Here is a 15,794-nt window from a genome sequence, read left to right as displayed (position 1 = left end):
GTACTGACCTGGTACCCAATGCAGTGCCTGGCGCTGTGTGCGGAAGATTCCGAGCAAGCAGCAGGGGTGTGGCAGGAGCAACGTTAACCAGCCCAAACTGGTTATTTACCTTGTTCTGAAAAAGAAAAATATAAGGGTGAGTTGTAGGAAATGGCATCAAGTTAGAATTTCTTTGTGATACCAGCAACACTTCCAGATTCAGTACAACACAGGAAATGAACAGGAAACAAAAGAGGTGCTCGTGGAAAGGTCTTAGGAAGCAAACTCCCCAATGGAAATAACCTACTTCAATCTAATTTGTGAAGAATTTAACTTAAAACTCGTATTTTATTTTTTAAATAACGTCTTAATTTTTTAATTTACATCCAAGTTGTTAGCATACAGTGCAATAATGATTTCAGGAGTAGATTCCTTAATGCCCCTTACCCATTTAGCTCATACCCCCTCCCACAATCCCTCCAGCAACCCTCTGTTTGTTCTCTATATTTAAGAGTCTCTTATGTTTTGTCCCCGTTTTCATATTATTTTTCCTTCCCTTCCCTTATGTTCATCTTTTTTGTATCTTTTAAAAAAATTTTTTTTAATGTTTATTCATTTTTTGATAGAGACAGAGCGTGAGTGGGGGAGGGGCAGAGAAAGAGGGAGACACAGAATCTGAAGCAGGCTCCAGGCTCTGAACTGACAGCACAGAGCCTGAAGTGGGGCTCGAACTCATGAACCGTGAGCCATGACCTGAGCTGAAGTTGGATGCTTAACCTAGTGAGCCACCCAGGTGCCCATTTACTTTTTTATTTAAAAATATTTTTAATGTTTATTGTTGAGAAAGAGAGAGACAGAGAGAGAGGGAAGGGCAGAGATATGGAGGGACAGAGAATCCCAAGCAGGCTCCACATTGTCAGCACAGAGCACGACGCGGGGCTCGAACCCACGAATAGTGAGATCGTGACCTGAGCCGAAGTCGGACGCCCAACCAACTGAGCCACCCAGGTGCCCCTTCATCTTTTTTGTATCTTAAGGCCCTCGTATGAGTGAAGTCATATAATATTTGTCTTTCTCTGACTCATTTCGCTTAACATAATACTCTCTAGTTCTATCCACATCCTTGCAAGTGGCAAGATTTCATTCTTTTTGATTGCCGAGTAATACTACATTGTATATGGATACCACATCTTCTATATCCATTCATCCATCGATGGACATTTGGGCTCTTTCCATACTCTATTGTTAATAGCGCTGCTATAGACATTGGAGGGCATATGCCCCTTCGAAACAGCACTCCTGTATCCCCTGGGTAAATTCCTAGTAGTGCAATTGCTGGGTCATAGGGTAGTTCTATTTTTATTTTTTTGAGGAACCTCCATACTGTTTTCCAGAGTGCCTGCACCAGCTTGCATTGCCACCAACAATGCAAAAGAGATCCTCTTTCTCCACATTCTTGCCAACGTCTGTTGTTGCCTGAGTTGTTACTGTTAGCCATTCTGACAGGTGTGAGGTGGTATCTCATGGTGGTTTTGATTTGTATTTCCCTGATGATGAGTGATGTTGAGCATCTTTTCATGTGTCAGTTGGCCATCAGGATGTCTTCTTTGGAAAAGTGTTTATTCATGTCTTTTGCCCATTTCTTCACTGGATTATTTATATTTTTCGGGGGGGGGGTGTTGAGTTTGGTAAGTTCTTTATAAATTTTGGAACTAACCCTTTATCTGCTTTTTCATTTGCAAATATCTTCTCCCATTCTGTCGGTTGCCTTTTAGTTTTGCTGATTGTTTCCTTCACTGTGCAGAAGCTTTTTATTTTGATGAGGTCTCAATAGTTCGTTTTTGCTTCTGTTTCTCTTGCTTGTAGAGAGATGTGTTGAATAAGAAGTTGCTGCAGCCAAGATTAAAGAGGTTTTTGCCTGCTTTCTCCTCGAGGATTTTGATGGCTTCCTGTCTTACATTGAGGTCTTTCATCCATTTTGAGTTTATTTTTGTGTCTGGTGTAAGAAAGTGGTCCAGGTTCATTCTTCTGCATGTCGCTGTCCACTTTTCCCAGCACCACTTGGTGAAGAGACTGTCTTTAATCTATTGGATATTCTTTCCTGCTTTGTCAAAGATTAGTTGGCCATTGTTTGTGGGTCCACTTCTGGGTTCTCTATTCTGTTCCATTGATCTGAGTGTCTGTTCTTGTGCCAGTACCATACTGTCTTGATGATTAGAGCTTTGTAGTATAGCTTGAAGTCTGGGATTGTGATGCCTCCTGCTTTGGTTTTCTTTTTCAAGATTGCTTTGGCCCTTCGGGGTCTTTTCTGGTTCCATACAAATTTTAGGATTGTTTGTTTTAGCTCTGTGAAGAATGCTGGAGTTATTTTGACAGGGACCACAAAAACCGTATTTTAAATGTGAACAAATTGAATGATAACAGCATAATTCTTAAAAGATAAACTACTTATAATCTTATAAATACAACTTCCAGATTCATATCTAATTAGAAAAAGAATTAGAGAATAAGTTACAAAAGGGAGAGAGGAAGGAAAGAGAAAGAAAAATTTTTACAGATATTAAGAAGCTTTAAAGTACTTGATGTTAACTGAACTACAAAACCATTATTCCATTAAGTAATCCAACCACTGATGTACTAAGTTTTAAAAAGTTGGTATTAAAAGAAAAAAACGAACCAGTAAGACACTCTGATCCAAAGAATGATCAGAAAAATGTTTAAACAGGAAAAAGCAGAACTACCTTATACCTAGGTAATTATGTAAACTAACAAATGTGATCAAAGCCTAACTGCGTTCCCAAAAAGTGTTCAACCATTACTTATGTTTACTCAGGTGCTACCAAGCAAGATCCAAAAAGGACCCAGAGGCAGAGCCTGAAAAGGTCAGAGATCAGCTACCTGCGCTCCCTCTTTCTCTGGAACCGCGAAGACAGGCTCAGGCTAAAAGGGGACCAGTGAAGGAGACCACTGGCCGGCACCCTCACACCACTGGGGATGGCACCTCCCAGCTTATGCTGCTGGGAAGGTGAGCTGGCCTCTGAAATCCAGCCCTCAGCGGGTCTCCCCTCCCTCTGCCAGGAGGTGGAGGCCTGGCGGGGATGCACAGCGGTGGCAGGCCGCGTTGGATCTTCCGTGTGCCTCCCGTTAACTAGAGTAGCCACCACACCGGTGAGAACTGTAGAGCCTCTGCTTGGGGAACCTATGAACCGACATGCCAACCGTTTACTTTGGCAGCTTCCCCAGTTTTACCCATAAACTTTAAGTCGTGGCGGTGCAAGAGGCCGGACACCCCACCACTGTCCCGCTCACAGCCCTCCAGAACCACTGCCAGGACCCCTGTCTTTAGAAGCAGTCTTCCTCCACGCTCCACGCAGGAGTAGAAATGGAGAGCGGGACTCGAATCTGCGTGAGGCCTCCGAAGGGAAGGAAGGGAGACCCCGAGGGCAGCCCCCGCCACGAGAGAGGAGAAACGGGTGAGGAAGTCCGGGAGAGGGGATACCCTCGGGAAGGGAGGAGAAAGGGACCGGGGAGGGAGCACCCGGGTGGGAGACCCCGGCGACGGAGACCGAGGAGGGAGACCCGGGAAGGGGAGGCCGGGGGCGGGTGGGTACCCCGGGTGCGAGATCCGGGGAGGAAGACCCCGGGGACAGAGACCGAGGAGGAGACCAGGAAAGGGGATCACCGGAAGGGGAGACCCCCCCCGGAGGGAGCCTCGAGGCCCGGCGCCTTTCGCCCGAACCTCGAGCAGCGCTCACCTGGACGAGGCCCGACAGCGGTGCGTCTGGTTCTCCGGCGCTGCGAGCCAAGGAGCGGACAGGGACGCACCTTACCCGCATCCCTCTCCAGGCGGCAGGCCCGCCCCCAGGGCGGGGACCGGGAGGGGACGGGGACGAGGACGCTGTCGGGCGCGGGGAGGGTCTTGGCTGTCCGTCGCCCTCTCAGAAGGGCCGCCGCGGCGGACGCTGCCCACACCGAAACGCGTCCCCCTGAAAGGGGCGGAGCCTAGGTCCCGTCGGCCCCCGGTGGCGCAGTGCGCATCGGGATTTGTAGGACGGGGCCGACCCCGGTCCCGTCGGCCCCCTGGCGGCGCAGTGCGCGTCGGGATTTGTAGGACGGGGCCGGCCTGGGTGCCGTCGGACCCCGGGCAGCGCAGTGCCGGGTCGGAGGCGGGAGCGATGCCCGCGAGTCACATTGTCGCTGGGCGGCGCTGTGCACGCAGCAGTGAGGAGGGAGCGAGGGAGGTGGGGTCCCATGGGCCCCCGGGCGACGCAGTGCACGTTGGAGAGGGGCGGGGCCTGAGGGGTGTCGTGGGCCTCTGGGTGGCCCTGTGCACGCCGGGTGATGGAGTTCCCCTGGCGGGACCTGCCTCTGTGCCCCTGCGCCCCTTCCCCGGCAGGTGTCCCGGGAGCGAACGCCGAGGTCGAGGACAGCGCGGCCGAGCCGGGGCCCCTGCGCAGACGACCGGAGCCGACGAGAAGCTGGGGAGCGCCGGGGAGAATGGTAGGTGGCCTGCGGTGTCGCCTGTCGCCGAATCCCTTCTGCGTACCTGGGGGCCGGGGAGCGCTGGGAGGCGGGGGTAGGGGGGCGCTGGGCGCAAAGGTCACGGGGGCGGCGGGGTCTCCGCCGGGCCGCCGGCCCTGGGGCCCCTGCAGGGAGGCACGCAGGTGGGAACCTGACGGCTGTCTGATGAAATGGGGGCACCGAGCGAACAGCGGAGTGAACCGTGCCTCCGCGGAAACGCGAGCAGCCAGTGAACGAGGAGCGAAGGACGTTTTGGGCAAACTAGCAACTTGGAGATGAAGCAGGGAAAGTAGCGCTTTTGAGCATGAGCACGAATCCGTTGTGGCTAGCAGGTGGAATTGAGAGTCAAGGAAGGGAACACTGCACAAGCAGGCTTGTATTCCGTGCTGGGGACTGTAGGGTTTATCCAGGAGCTGATGGGAGCCATAAAAAGTTTTTGAGAAGGCGAGGTGTGTGTGATGTGACCACGTTTGTGTTTTGTCAAGAGGAGAGGAGGATTTGGATCAGAGCGGTCAGGGCTGCAGGGGAGACCAATTAGGAAGCTGTTGTAATAATCTAGGTAGGAAGAGGTGAAGACTTGCATCAAAGATTTTCTGTCGGAATGAGAAGGATGAGAGGAGGCAGAGGGAGGATCTTCACTGAACTATTCAGACGCGGCTCGGGTACCTGAGCAGGTGGTGATATCATTGACCAAATTAGGAACTGTAGAAGGAAGAGCAGGTTCACGTGGGAAAACAACGCAGTAGGGATGAAAGGAGAGAGGAATCTCCTGGCTGGTCGGACATACGGATCCGCAGCTCAGAAGAGGGGCTTCGGGAAGCACACGCCTGTTTTGAAATGTAGTGGAAACCATGATAGCCGGTGGGTTTCATCGTTTATTCAATAAATTCAGAGGTTTCTCTGTGCAAGGAAGGTAGTGTACACGGTGCTGGGGGTTGATGGTGAGCAGACACGTGTGGGTTTGGTGTTCACGGAGCCGATGTCCTAGCAGTGAGACAAGCACGACCATTTTATTACAGTTGGGATAAGGGCTGGGGAGAGGCACAAGTTCTGGGAACGTATGGGGTGGGTGAGTGGCACCGGATGCTAGGGCAGTGATGGCAAAGCCACAGTAACGGGAACTGATGCTGTGTGGGCTGAATTCTCCAGACTGAGTGAGGTGGGGAGGGCAGCCAGACAGCTGCGGTCCCCTGGGCAGCAGGAACAAGCTCGGTGATAAGTCCCCAGAATTGGCAGATGCGGCTGCCTACGGAAAGTGCAGAGTCAGGGGAACGTGGCCCGTGGGAGGCTGCTGAGGGAACTGGAGTCAGGTTGTGCAGGGTCTTCTGGGGCTCAGGAAGAACATGCTCGCTTTTGTCCTCATGGTAGTGGGAGGCTGGTGAGCAGGTTTCCAACAGGAGAGAGATGGTTTGGGAGGAGTGTGTAGGGCAAAGAGCAGAGGCTTGAGGGCAGAACTCGGGGGGTAAAAGCAGCAAAGACGGAGACCGAGAAGGGCTGCCCAGAGAGACAAGAAGACTGAGAGAGTTGGCTCGGAAACCAAGAGGGAGCTCAGTGGGCAGTGCGGCCGGAAGTTTCTGGATGACCCTGTTGGCTCAGCGTGCTGCCCAGGCAGGATGCACCCACCACAGGAGGGGAGGAAAGGGGAAGGGCTCGGTGCTTAACCAGCAGAAGAGGACCTCGTGGTTAGTGCACAGGGGGGAGGTCCGAGAGTGGATTTTAACCTCACCCCCGGCCTGCTGGATACCAAAGAGGAAAACTGGAGCAAGTTTATGTATTTGACCCATGTGGTTGTGCTGACCGCCCCTTGGAATTTGGCCCTGAGGATTCTGTCGTGTTAAGTCTCTACCGAAGGCATTGTAAGAACTTTTTTTCCTTTTGTATATGGGCAGTCTTGGTGCCCAAATTATGTAAGTGATTTTTTTTCAAGGTCACAGTTAAAATGTTTTAGACTTTATCTGTAGTTTAGAGACTTTGATTTTCTACTGGATTGTCCATACTTTGATTTCAAGAATTTTGTGTGTTTTGGGGCACCTGGGGGCTCAATCGGTTAAGCATCTGACTCTTGATCTCAGCTCAGGTCATGATCTCATGGCTCATGAGTTCGAGCCCCACGTTGGGCTCTGCACAGACAGCGCAGAGCCTACTTGGGATTCTGTCTCGCACTCTGTTTGCCCCTCCCACACTTGCACATGTGTGTGCACTCTCTCAAAATAAACTTAAAAAAGGAAGTTTGTGTATTTTAACAAAGTATGACAATTGAACTTACACCTCCCCCCCACCGCACACAATTTAATTTCTTTGCTGTAGTAAAGCCTCAATGAGGGCCACCAGAGCGTGAAGGACAGGCCCTGCCAATTTATAGCCTTTATTAATTTTACATGGATTTAGTCTGTTTTAATGGATCCAGAGTTTGCTTCTTTCCCCTGTAATTTTTCAGTTTATGAGGCTTTTTTTTTTCTAGAAAGCTTTATTCCTTTTTCTACAGATTCCAACTTAAGTCTCTTTGTTCTTTCTGGACATGAAGCATGCATAGTTTTTATACTTACTGATTATTGTTTTAATCACCATTCTTTTATGGAGAAACGTGTAAGGGGTCACATCAAATTGTTGCATATTTGCTGACAGTCCTCTTCTGTTTCCTTCCGGCCACAGACTTAGGGGTTAAGCTTAGACCTGAGGCTGCTGTTGCTCATTCAAAACCAACACGCTATGGAGCGCCTGGGTGGCTCAGTTGGTTGAGCGTCTGACTTCGGCTCAGGTCATGATCTTGTGGTTCGTGAGTTCGAGCCCCATGTCGGGCTCTGTGCTGATATCTCGGAACCTGGAGCCTGCTTCAGATTCTGTGTCTCCCTCTCTCTCTGTCTCTCCTTCCCATGCTCATGCTCTCTGTTTCTCAATAATAAATAAACATTAAAAAAAAAAAAAAACCCAACACCTTAGTACCACTCTGAGACTCAGCATTGTGGGATCTGACCTTTAAGGCACCTGGAGTAGATTGAGGAGGGATCTGTTTGTTTCTCTATCTGCTGGTCTCCCCGTTTGGTAGCTGACATAGGAACAATTCAAGTCACTTTGCCTGGCTTGGGTCCATATACTCCTGTACCTCTTTTTCTAGAGTTTTCAGAGAGTATTTTCCTTTACGCTGTTGATATAACTCTTTTGTCACATGTTAGGAGAAGCTTTAAGACGTGATTATCAAAATACCTCAAGATCAGACAGCACATCTTCCAGACGTCTGACAACATTTACTTGGCACGGATCTGTCAACATATAATGCTAGTTAACTAATTCAGTTACCTTACAGTATGTTACTGTGTTGAATAGTCTTGGAGGTTCTAAGAGTACTATGTTCAAATTTTGTTTCGAAGTAAAATCCACATAAGATTAGCTATTTTCAAATGTACAATTCAGTGGCATTGAGTAGAATCAGTGTTGTGCTGTCTCTACCTGCATCTAGTTCCAAAACACATCATCACCCTCAAAGAAAACCCTGTGCCATTGAATAGTCAGTCTCCACTCACCCCAGTCCCTGGGAACCACCTGTCTGCTTTCTATGGATTTGCCCATCTGGATATTTCATATAAGTGAAATCACACAACATACAACACGTGGCCTTTCATGTCTGACTTATTTTACTTGGTGTGATGTTTCCGAGGTTCATCCCTGTCGTAGCATGGTCAGAGTTCGTTGTATGTTATTTTATTTTATTTTACAACCATGACAATTTTAAAATGTTGCACTGGTGGCGATTTACATGATACAGATGTCACGAGCATTTCTAGTGATGCGCCAGGTGGGGGACAGACATCTGTCTCCAGTTTAGTTTCTGAGGGAACCCTTGGCTTTGTCCACCCTCCCCTGGGGAGCCCATCACCTTCAAAAAAGATGTTTTACCTTTTGTCAGCTCACTGTCAAAGCATATGGGGGCTGCCCTAATTTAGCTAAATTTTATCTTAACCAGAAGATATAACCCCAGGCTCTTTGTCTAGTTTTTTAAGTGGCTCAATTTCAGGAAATAGCATACAGGGTATACATTCTGTATATTCCCCTAGAATCTAGATTGGGACTGGAAGCCACAGCCCACAGGCACATTGCCTGTGTGTCAGTAAAGTTTTATTGGTGCAGAGCATGTCCATCATCCACACTGTAGAGCTGAGTAGCTGCAACAGAGACCAGTGACCCCTGATGTAGCTCCCTGGGCCTTGTAACCTGAGTTTCACCTTCCCTTACCCTCTGAGGAACTAATGGGCTCCAATGATGTGTGAAAACCCCAAAATTTTATGCAAAACCACATGCTTTACTGGAGAGACGATCTGTGATTTTCACCAGATTCCAGAAGGGACCCAAGACCCCAAATCATCAACAGTCATTGTTCTAAGTAGCCAAAAGGCCAGTGCCCCATGTTACACTAGATCAGCAGTTCTCAGACTTAATTAGTTCTAGTCCCCTATGCGCTTTAAAAAATTGGGGTGCCTGGGTGGTTCAGTCGGTTGAGCGTCCGACTTTGGCCCAGGTCATGATGGTTCATGAGTTTGAACCCCACATCAGCAAGTCATGTGGCCTCTGCTTCACCCCAGTGAGAGTGAGAGAAGCAGATAATGACTTGGGGTTGTTGCGAAGGTAGTTTTGTCCTTGGTGGAACCCTTGTGCAGTCTCGGGAGCCTGGGGTGTCCAGACTGTACCTGGAGAGCCATGTGTTGGAGCCGTCATTCTGCTGAACTGCGCTCTGCTGTTTTGGCTTCAGCACGCTGTGAGGGAGGCCGGAGGAAGCTAAGCAGCTCTGGCCACCGTGCTGCTGTTTACCCTTGGCGTTGGGGGGAGGAGTCGGTCTGGGACAGAGGACACACGCTGCAGTTACCCTTTTGTGAGCCGCACAGAGGCTGCTCTTTCGCGGTTCCGTGCCAGGAGGAGCCAGGCCACTGCTGGGCCACTGGTAGGTTTTTAAATCTTACGAAAACAGATTTCCTAACTAATCCTGTTTTCTTTTGTGGTTTGGCGGCCGGGAGGCTGAACCGAATTTCAGCCCGCTTCCAGCTCTTGTGTCTGGTGCGCATGTCTGAATCTCATCCCTGACTCTCCTTTTTTCCTCCTCAGTTTCCCTGGCTCCATGTTGTATTCCACTACAGGTTTCCGGAAGGTAGAACTTATTCTGTGTGTTTTTATAAACTGTCTCATCCTTTTTAGCACAAGATCAAGAATCCCTCCTTTTACGTGAAACTTCCCCTTCTGTTATTTTGTAAAGCATTTGTGTAAAGCATTAGCATCCAGTAGATTGTAGAGTCTGTGTTGATTTACAGAAAGTGGTGATTCACTGAAGGTGGTGATTCACTTTCATTTCTGGTGCCCTCTTCATCAGGTTACCTTAGATAAGTAGAAATTTAGCCGACCCCTGCCTGGAAGCGCTAGAATGCTATTTTGTTTCCTTACATACTATATATAGCGTGGTTACTGGCTGGTTTGCTATTTTCTGCCTGCCCCAGCCTCTGCACTGTGTTCCCATTTTTAATTTCTGGCTCAGGTACACAGATCTGTTTGTGATTCATTTAGTCATAACGGGCTTTTTGTGGCTGCTTTTGGAACTTTAGTAAGTTATGCTTAACACTATTCTTAGTTACCTGTATATGTTTTCATCAGTGTGACTCTGCTGATTTTAAACTGGGAAAAATCTAAATGATGTTTCCAAACTGTACAGCCCTCATTAGATCCTGAACTTAACTGGGACTAAAGAGAACCACCCCCCTCCCCCGCCATAGGCCGTGGTGATGTGGTCATGCCTGGGGTCAGACACCCAGCCTCACTGCATCAGAGAGCTACAGTGTGTAAAAGAGGGATTTTCCTGAGACTGGGGGGTGGGGTTGGGGGTGAGGGGGGTGGGGAAAGGGGACAGGGAATAAAGGGTTTTATGCAAATTGAAGTGGTTAGAGATTACAGCGTATTTTGTGTAAAAGCTTGATTCTCACAGTCGTTGGCATGTTTATCACCAGATAGATGCCGTCATCCCGGTTTTCAGAGGACGGGGCGGTCTTCCTGACTACGGAGCCATGTGATGCTGTGGCCCGGGGCCCCGCGAAGAAGGGGAGCCAGCGAGGAAGCACGAGGTCCAGTGCAAATACCGGCAGTGGCGGTGGGAAACTGAAGCGGAGCCGCGTCCCAGCCGCCTGGCCTTCCTCGTGCTCTCACGTCCCAGAGCGTACACGTAAGCCGTCTCCGAGGGACAAGGTCCTGAGCCTGTGGCATTTTGTCAGGCTGGCCGGAGTGGTGCCATGTGCTGCGGAGCACGGGCCAGGTAGACGCCAGAGGTGACCACGCCGACTCCCCGCGCGCCGTCGCTCCTGCCGCGGGCCCCATGAGAAGCACAGTGGACAGGAGGAGGCTGGAGCAGCTGTACGACAGGTACAGAGGTAAGAGCGACAAGCATAGAGGTAAGAGCGGCCGCGGGCAGCCCGCCTCTGTCTCTGGGGCGCCCGGGACCCTTCTGCCTCCTGAGCTGCTGATGCTGAGCCGCAGAGGCCCCTGCGCTTCCGGGGAACCTCACCCGGTAGCTGACCCGGGCCGGGGTGGGGGGTGGCGGGCCGGGCTGTGACCCCGGTTTCCCCCCAGCGCTGCCGGGTAAGCTGGCACCCTGGTGGCGAGAGGGCTATTGAAGAACAGGACCAGCTCCTAGAAGAAAGTCGGATCTGTGGGTACACGTCCTCTTGTGCTCGCACAGCGTGGCTGTGCGGTGGTCCTGGAGCCACCTGGCCGTTGGGGCGGCTTCAGGGGCCACTCCTGGTGAAGAGACTTTTGTGTTACAGGTTGGGGATGGTGGTTTGTTAGGAACACCAGTGCTTAGAGCGGCACTCTCCCTGTGTGGATTCGGTCACGCTGCCCAAGTCTGGTGACAGGTCTGTACACATCCAGACGGCTCAGATTTCAGCAGCCTTTCAGATTTCATATCGGGTGTCAGGTATGTGCTGTCATCACAGAGGCAGCCACTAGTCAAGAGTTGACTTACTTTTCCTTTCTAGCAGTTTCTAAGGCTAATCTTGTATTTCCAAAACCTAAAAAAAAAAAAAAAAAAAAAAAAACCACAAAACACTCATTTAACCAAGTATTAACCTAAACAGAATAACTCGCTTGGCTTTAAATTCTTGTTGACGTATTATTTTCATGTTTCACTTTTGAAAATACTGTATGTGTATTTTAATCTATTTAGATCTGAAAACAGATTTAAAACTGCATTTTTTTTTTAATCATGGCACAGAAACATACTCTGTAGTAGAAAAACCAGGTTTGTATTTGGAAAACAAACAGTGGTTTTGAAAGTGAAAAGTCATCATTTTGAATAAGCTGTAATGCGCTCCAAGTTACTCTGGCTGAGGTTGTCATGGGGCCTGTCTCGGAGGTCACACACCGTGCAGGTGGCTGGAGGTGTTCAGACATGTCCAGCCACCTGTGAGAGAGTTCCTCCCTGTGAGGGTCGTTCTGTAGTGGAGACCTAACCCTCACGTCCTTTACTCGTGCAGTTCTGGGCCTTTCAAGTAGACACGTTGTGGGATCCCTGTGGGCTCTGCAGAGACGTGCTGTTCCAAGGCCCTGACAGACACAACCTTGTTAGGACTAATGTATACATATGAGTGAGTCCTTGCAGAGTGACTTTAAAATAGTCAGTGTTCCTGTAGGTGAGGGCAGTGCAGGCCCACTGTGCTCTCACCCTGGGGATCTGTATAGCACTGGGAGCGTTGACAGGAGGGGGGTGAGAACCAGGAGCCCTCGGGACAGCTGCTCCCTCATTAATATGGGAGAGCAAGCCCGGGAGGAAGCCTGGGCCTCCGCTTGTTTGATTACGGCATTCGTTTTATTTTATGTACTTGTTTTCTTTTCTTTTTTTCAAATTTTCATTTCGTTTCAATAACAAGATGTCTATGAAAATATAGTATATAGTACTGAAGTGACCAAAGTTGGATTTTGTGTCATGGAAGAATTTTATCATGCTTAATCTTCATTGGAGCAAAGAGGCTACAAATTTTCTAGTTGTGCCTCCTAAACCAACAGAATTAACACACACGTTGTGATGGCATCTTAGTATACACGCACTTTGTTGGAAATTACTAGACCTGGTTTGGTGAGGTCTTACTGAGATTTTTCTAGTAGATTTTATTAGATTTCCTGATGAAGAAATGCTAAGTTCCTTAATTTCATTTCTAAACCAGAAATAGGGACAGAGGGAAGCCTGAATTTCTAAGCTGTTAAATGTGGATGCATGAACTAAACGATTTTGAAAACTAAATACTGTATAGTAGCATTAAAATTATAGCAAACAAAATCACCTTAAAAAAAACAAGAGTTTCTCTATTGCTTTGGCAGGATTGAGATAAAAATATGTAATATTTAAAAAAAATTTTTTTTTAGAGAGAGAGCACGAACGGGGAGAGGGACAGGCGAAGAGAGAGAGAGAGAGAGAAAGAGAGAGAGAATCTTAAGCAGGCCCTGTGCTCAGTGCAGAGCCAGATGTGAGGCTCAATCCCATGACCCTGGGATTGTAGCAGGGGTCTCGCAGAGTCATGACACCAAGGCTTTTCTTTCCAGGAAGCAACTTTATTCCTGCCGGGACCGCTCAGTTGGGCTTGTACCCATGTAGCCTTTTATGCATTTTCTACTTCCTTGTCTCCCAAATACGGGTAACGTATAGACATACAGTCTGATTGGGTGCTCTCATGTTACAGGGTCGTTAGGGATGTCATGTATGCACATGGCCAGGTTGCCTTCCCTTACCTTGAGGGCTTTTTTCTCACCACATTTCTTAGGGAGGGGACCCTACCACAGGACCATGACCTGAACTGAAATCAAGAGTCGGATACTCAATTGACTGAGCCACCCAGTCTCCCCCAAAACTCATAATATTGTAAACACTTTGCCAATGCAGTATTTTTTTTAATTAAAGAATATTTATCTATTTTTAATGTTTATTTATTTTTGGGAGAGAGAGCGGGGAAGGGTCACAGAGAGAGAGTGGGAGAGGGAGAGAGGATCTGAAGCAGGCTCTGTGCTGACAGCAGCGAGCCCAATGGGTGTGGGGCCTGAACTCACAAACCATGAGATCATGACCCAAGCCGAAGTCAGACTCTCAACCAACAGCCATCCAGGAGCCCCAAGATTTTTTTTTTTTTTAAGTAATCTCCATACCCAACATGGGGGTGAAACTCACGACCCTGAGATCAGAGAGTCACATGCTTCCCCCTACTGAGCCAGCCAGCCAGGCGACCCACAATGCAGTATTTCTGTGTAGCAGTTTGTCTTTGGGCAAACTAGAATTGTGTAAACTTTGAGTTTTTGTTTTCTTTATGGAAATTAAATTTTTTCTTAACGATGACATCTTCTCAAAGAGGTTGCAATGGTCTTTTTTTTCTTCTCCTAAACTCCAGTACCTAGATTTTTTAAATAGGGATTTTTTTTTTTCTGGATAAATTACCATTTGTTGCTATTTCGTATACAGTAGAAAATTGTGGTCTATTGATTGATGTATTTGAAACATGCTTGGTAGAGCCATCTCATAGAGCTATGATGCTTACCCCCCATTTTTGTTATTTTTCAAAATAGCATAACTTCTCTCTCTCTCTCTTGATTTTAACTGTAGACCCACAAGATGAAAATAAAATTGGAATTGACGGGATTCAACAGTTTTGTGATGACTTAAGCCTGGATCCTGCCAGCGTCAGCGTTTTGGTCATTGCGTGGAAATTCAGGGCAGCGACGCAATGTGAATTTACCAAAAAGGAATTTGTAGATGGCATGACAGAGCTCGGGTAAGTAAGTTGGTCTCAGTTTAAATTCTTGCAAAAAGGAAGCTGCCTTCAACATTAGTTATTTTTCAACAGCTTGTAAATATTAGTTTCAAATTCATTTACGTTCTGTGTGTATCTTACACATTTCTTGTACCTGTACTCTATTAAGCCTTTAGTTTCCTTTAAATTCAAATAAAGTTTCACTTAATATTTTTGTTCAGATTAATCCCTTTTGTAACTTACTTTTTTCTTTTTAATTTTTATCCTACCAGTTTTGAATTGACAGTAACTATCAGGGTGTTTTTGTTTGTTTTCAGCCATTGAATTTATTTCGTAATATTGTATACTAATTGTATAATTTATTGTGTTTCTATAGTAAATATCAATAAATTATTATTTTGTTTTTTGCTTATAACACTTCTCTGTTCTACCTCCGGGGTTAGGATAAAGGCTTCATTAATAACTTAAGATGGTTCTCACTTATCAGATAAGTCAGACAATTAAATGAAAGCACATAACGTAAATATCGTTTAATCATTAGGCTTATTGAGCTATTTCGTGGGTTGGTATGAAGGCTAACTCTCTTGACTTGCTGATACTGTGACATTGTAGTGTTGACAACTTAAGCTGGCTTATTTTTAGTTGCTGAAGGAGCTTGACAGCCCAAGGTGAATATGTTCAGAAGGTGCATACTTCCCACATCCCTGGGGAAAAACAGAGCATTTGTTCATAAGGTGCATACTTACAGCTAACCCCGGGGCCCCAGGGAAAATGGAACATTTGTGTTTTCCACTAAGCTGATGAATCTGTTACATTTATCGGCCTGGTCTGTTTCGATGATAAACTCTACAGGACTTACCCTATTGCTGGCGGTTGTGTAAAAGCCAGCAGAAGACATCACTGGGACAGTGGTTGTGACAGCATATCACTCCATGTTCTGTGCACTCAAGAAAATGGAAAAGCCACACTAAAGAAGCATTCTCTTGCCGCTGTACTACACTCATCCATCTGCTAAAACCTCCCCCAAATAGGATACTTTGGAAATAAGTGCTTCTTACAGAAACACTTGCTAGCATTTCTTAAGCATTATCTAGAAATGTGTTAGATGAACTTTTAAAATTCCTGTTTGTTATCCTAATACGTGCTATATCTTAAAGAACCTATTTTAAAGATTTTGAGTGTGAATCTTCCCAAAGTGTTAGATGAGTTCATGCCTCCTTATGCGGTGGATACAGGTGACTTGAGGTTATAAGTCAGTGCTGGCCGATGGTGCCACTCATCACATCTCACAGAGTGGTTACAAGGGAAAGTACTCAGCATTCAAGTGCCGTCTATGAGATGGAAGTATTAGTGATGTGACAGCCACCTGTACTGCAGAGATAACCTCAGTGCTTTTAGGGATGTAAAAGGCTATTGTAGTCTGAGCAGCACTAAGTTTTAAAAAGCACTTTGGGTTTGGGTTTTTGATCCGCTCTATTACTGTTTTTCACACTTTTTCCTGGCTATTAACTCTCCCGGTGGCTAGAACAC

At 47.4% G+C, this 15,794-nt stretch overlaps 2 protein-coding genes across 10 annotated transcripts in view; one reads left to right on the top strand and one right to left on the bottom strand.

Moving 5' to 3' along the window:
* Positions 1–3,985, bottom strand: part of TMCO3 (transmembrane and coiled-coil domains 3) — a 50,655-nt gene extending 46,670 nt beyond the window's left edge. For 2 of the 6 annotated variants that reach the window (XM_006927421.5, XM_019829877.3), the window contains exons 1-2: positions 3,735–3,982; positions 9–115 (exon numbers count right to left, since the gene is read on the bottom strand). The gene's annotated coding sequence lies outside the window, so the exon portion shown is untranslated. Of the gene's footprint in view, positions 1–8; positions 116–3,734 lie in introns of all 6 variants that reach the window. The other 4 variants (XM_019829882.3, XM_019829866.3, XM_006927417.5 and 1 more) reach the window with 4 other exon arrangements.
* Positions 3,986–4,266: 281 nt separating this feature from the next.
* The window catches only part of DCUN1D2 (defective in cullin neddylation 1 domain containing 2), a 31,605-nt gene continuing 20,077 nt past the window's right edge, over positions 4,267–15,794 (top strand). For 2 of the 4 annotated variants that reach the window (XM_006927416.4, XM_006927413.3), the window contains exons 1-3: positions 4,268–4,479; positions 10,485–10,901; positions 14,117–14,285. In XM_006927416.4, the coding sequence (XP_006927478.1) occupies positions 10,847–10,901; positions 14,117–14,285 (224 nt within the window). In that variant the 5' untranslated portion in view covers positions 4,268–4,479; positions 10,485–10,846. Of the gene's footprint in view, positions 4,480–9,130; positions 9,434–10,484; positions 10,902–14,116; positions 14,286–15,794 lie in introns of those variants that run through there. The other 2 variants (XM_045056178.1, XM_006927414.3) reach the window with 2 other exon arrangements.

The sequence above is a fragment of the Felis catus genome, chromosome A1 (genome assembly GCF_018350175.1).
Source record: "Felis catus isolate Fca126 chromosome A1, F.catus_Fca126_mat1.0, whole genome shotgun sequence".
NCBI classification, from domain to species: Eukaryota; Metazoa; Chordata; class Mammalia; order Carnivora; family Felidae; genus Felis; species Felis catus.
The sequence above is the reverse complement of the archived record's forward strand: the minus strand, read 5'-3'. Positions and strand labels throughout refer to the sequence as shown.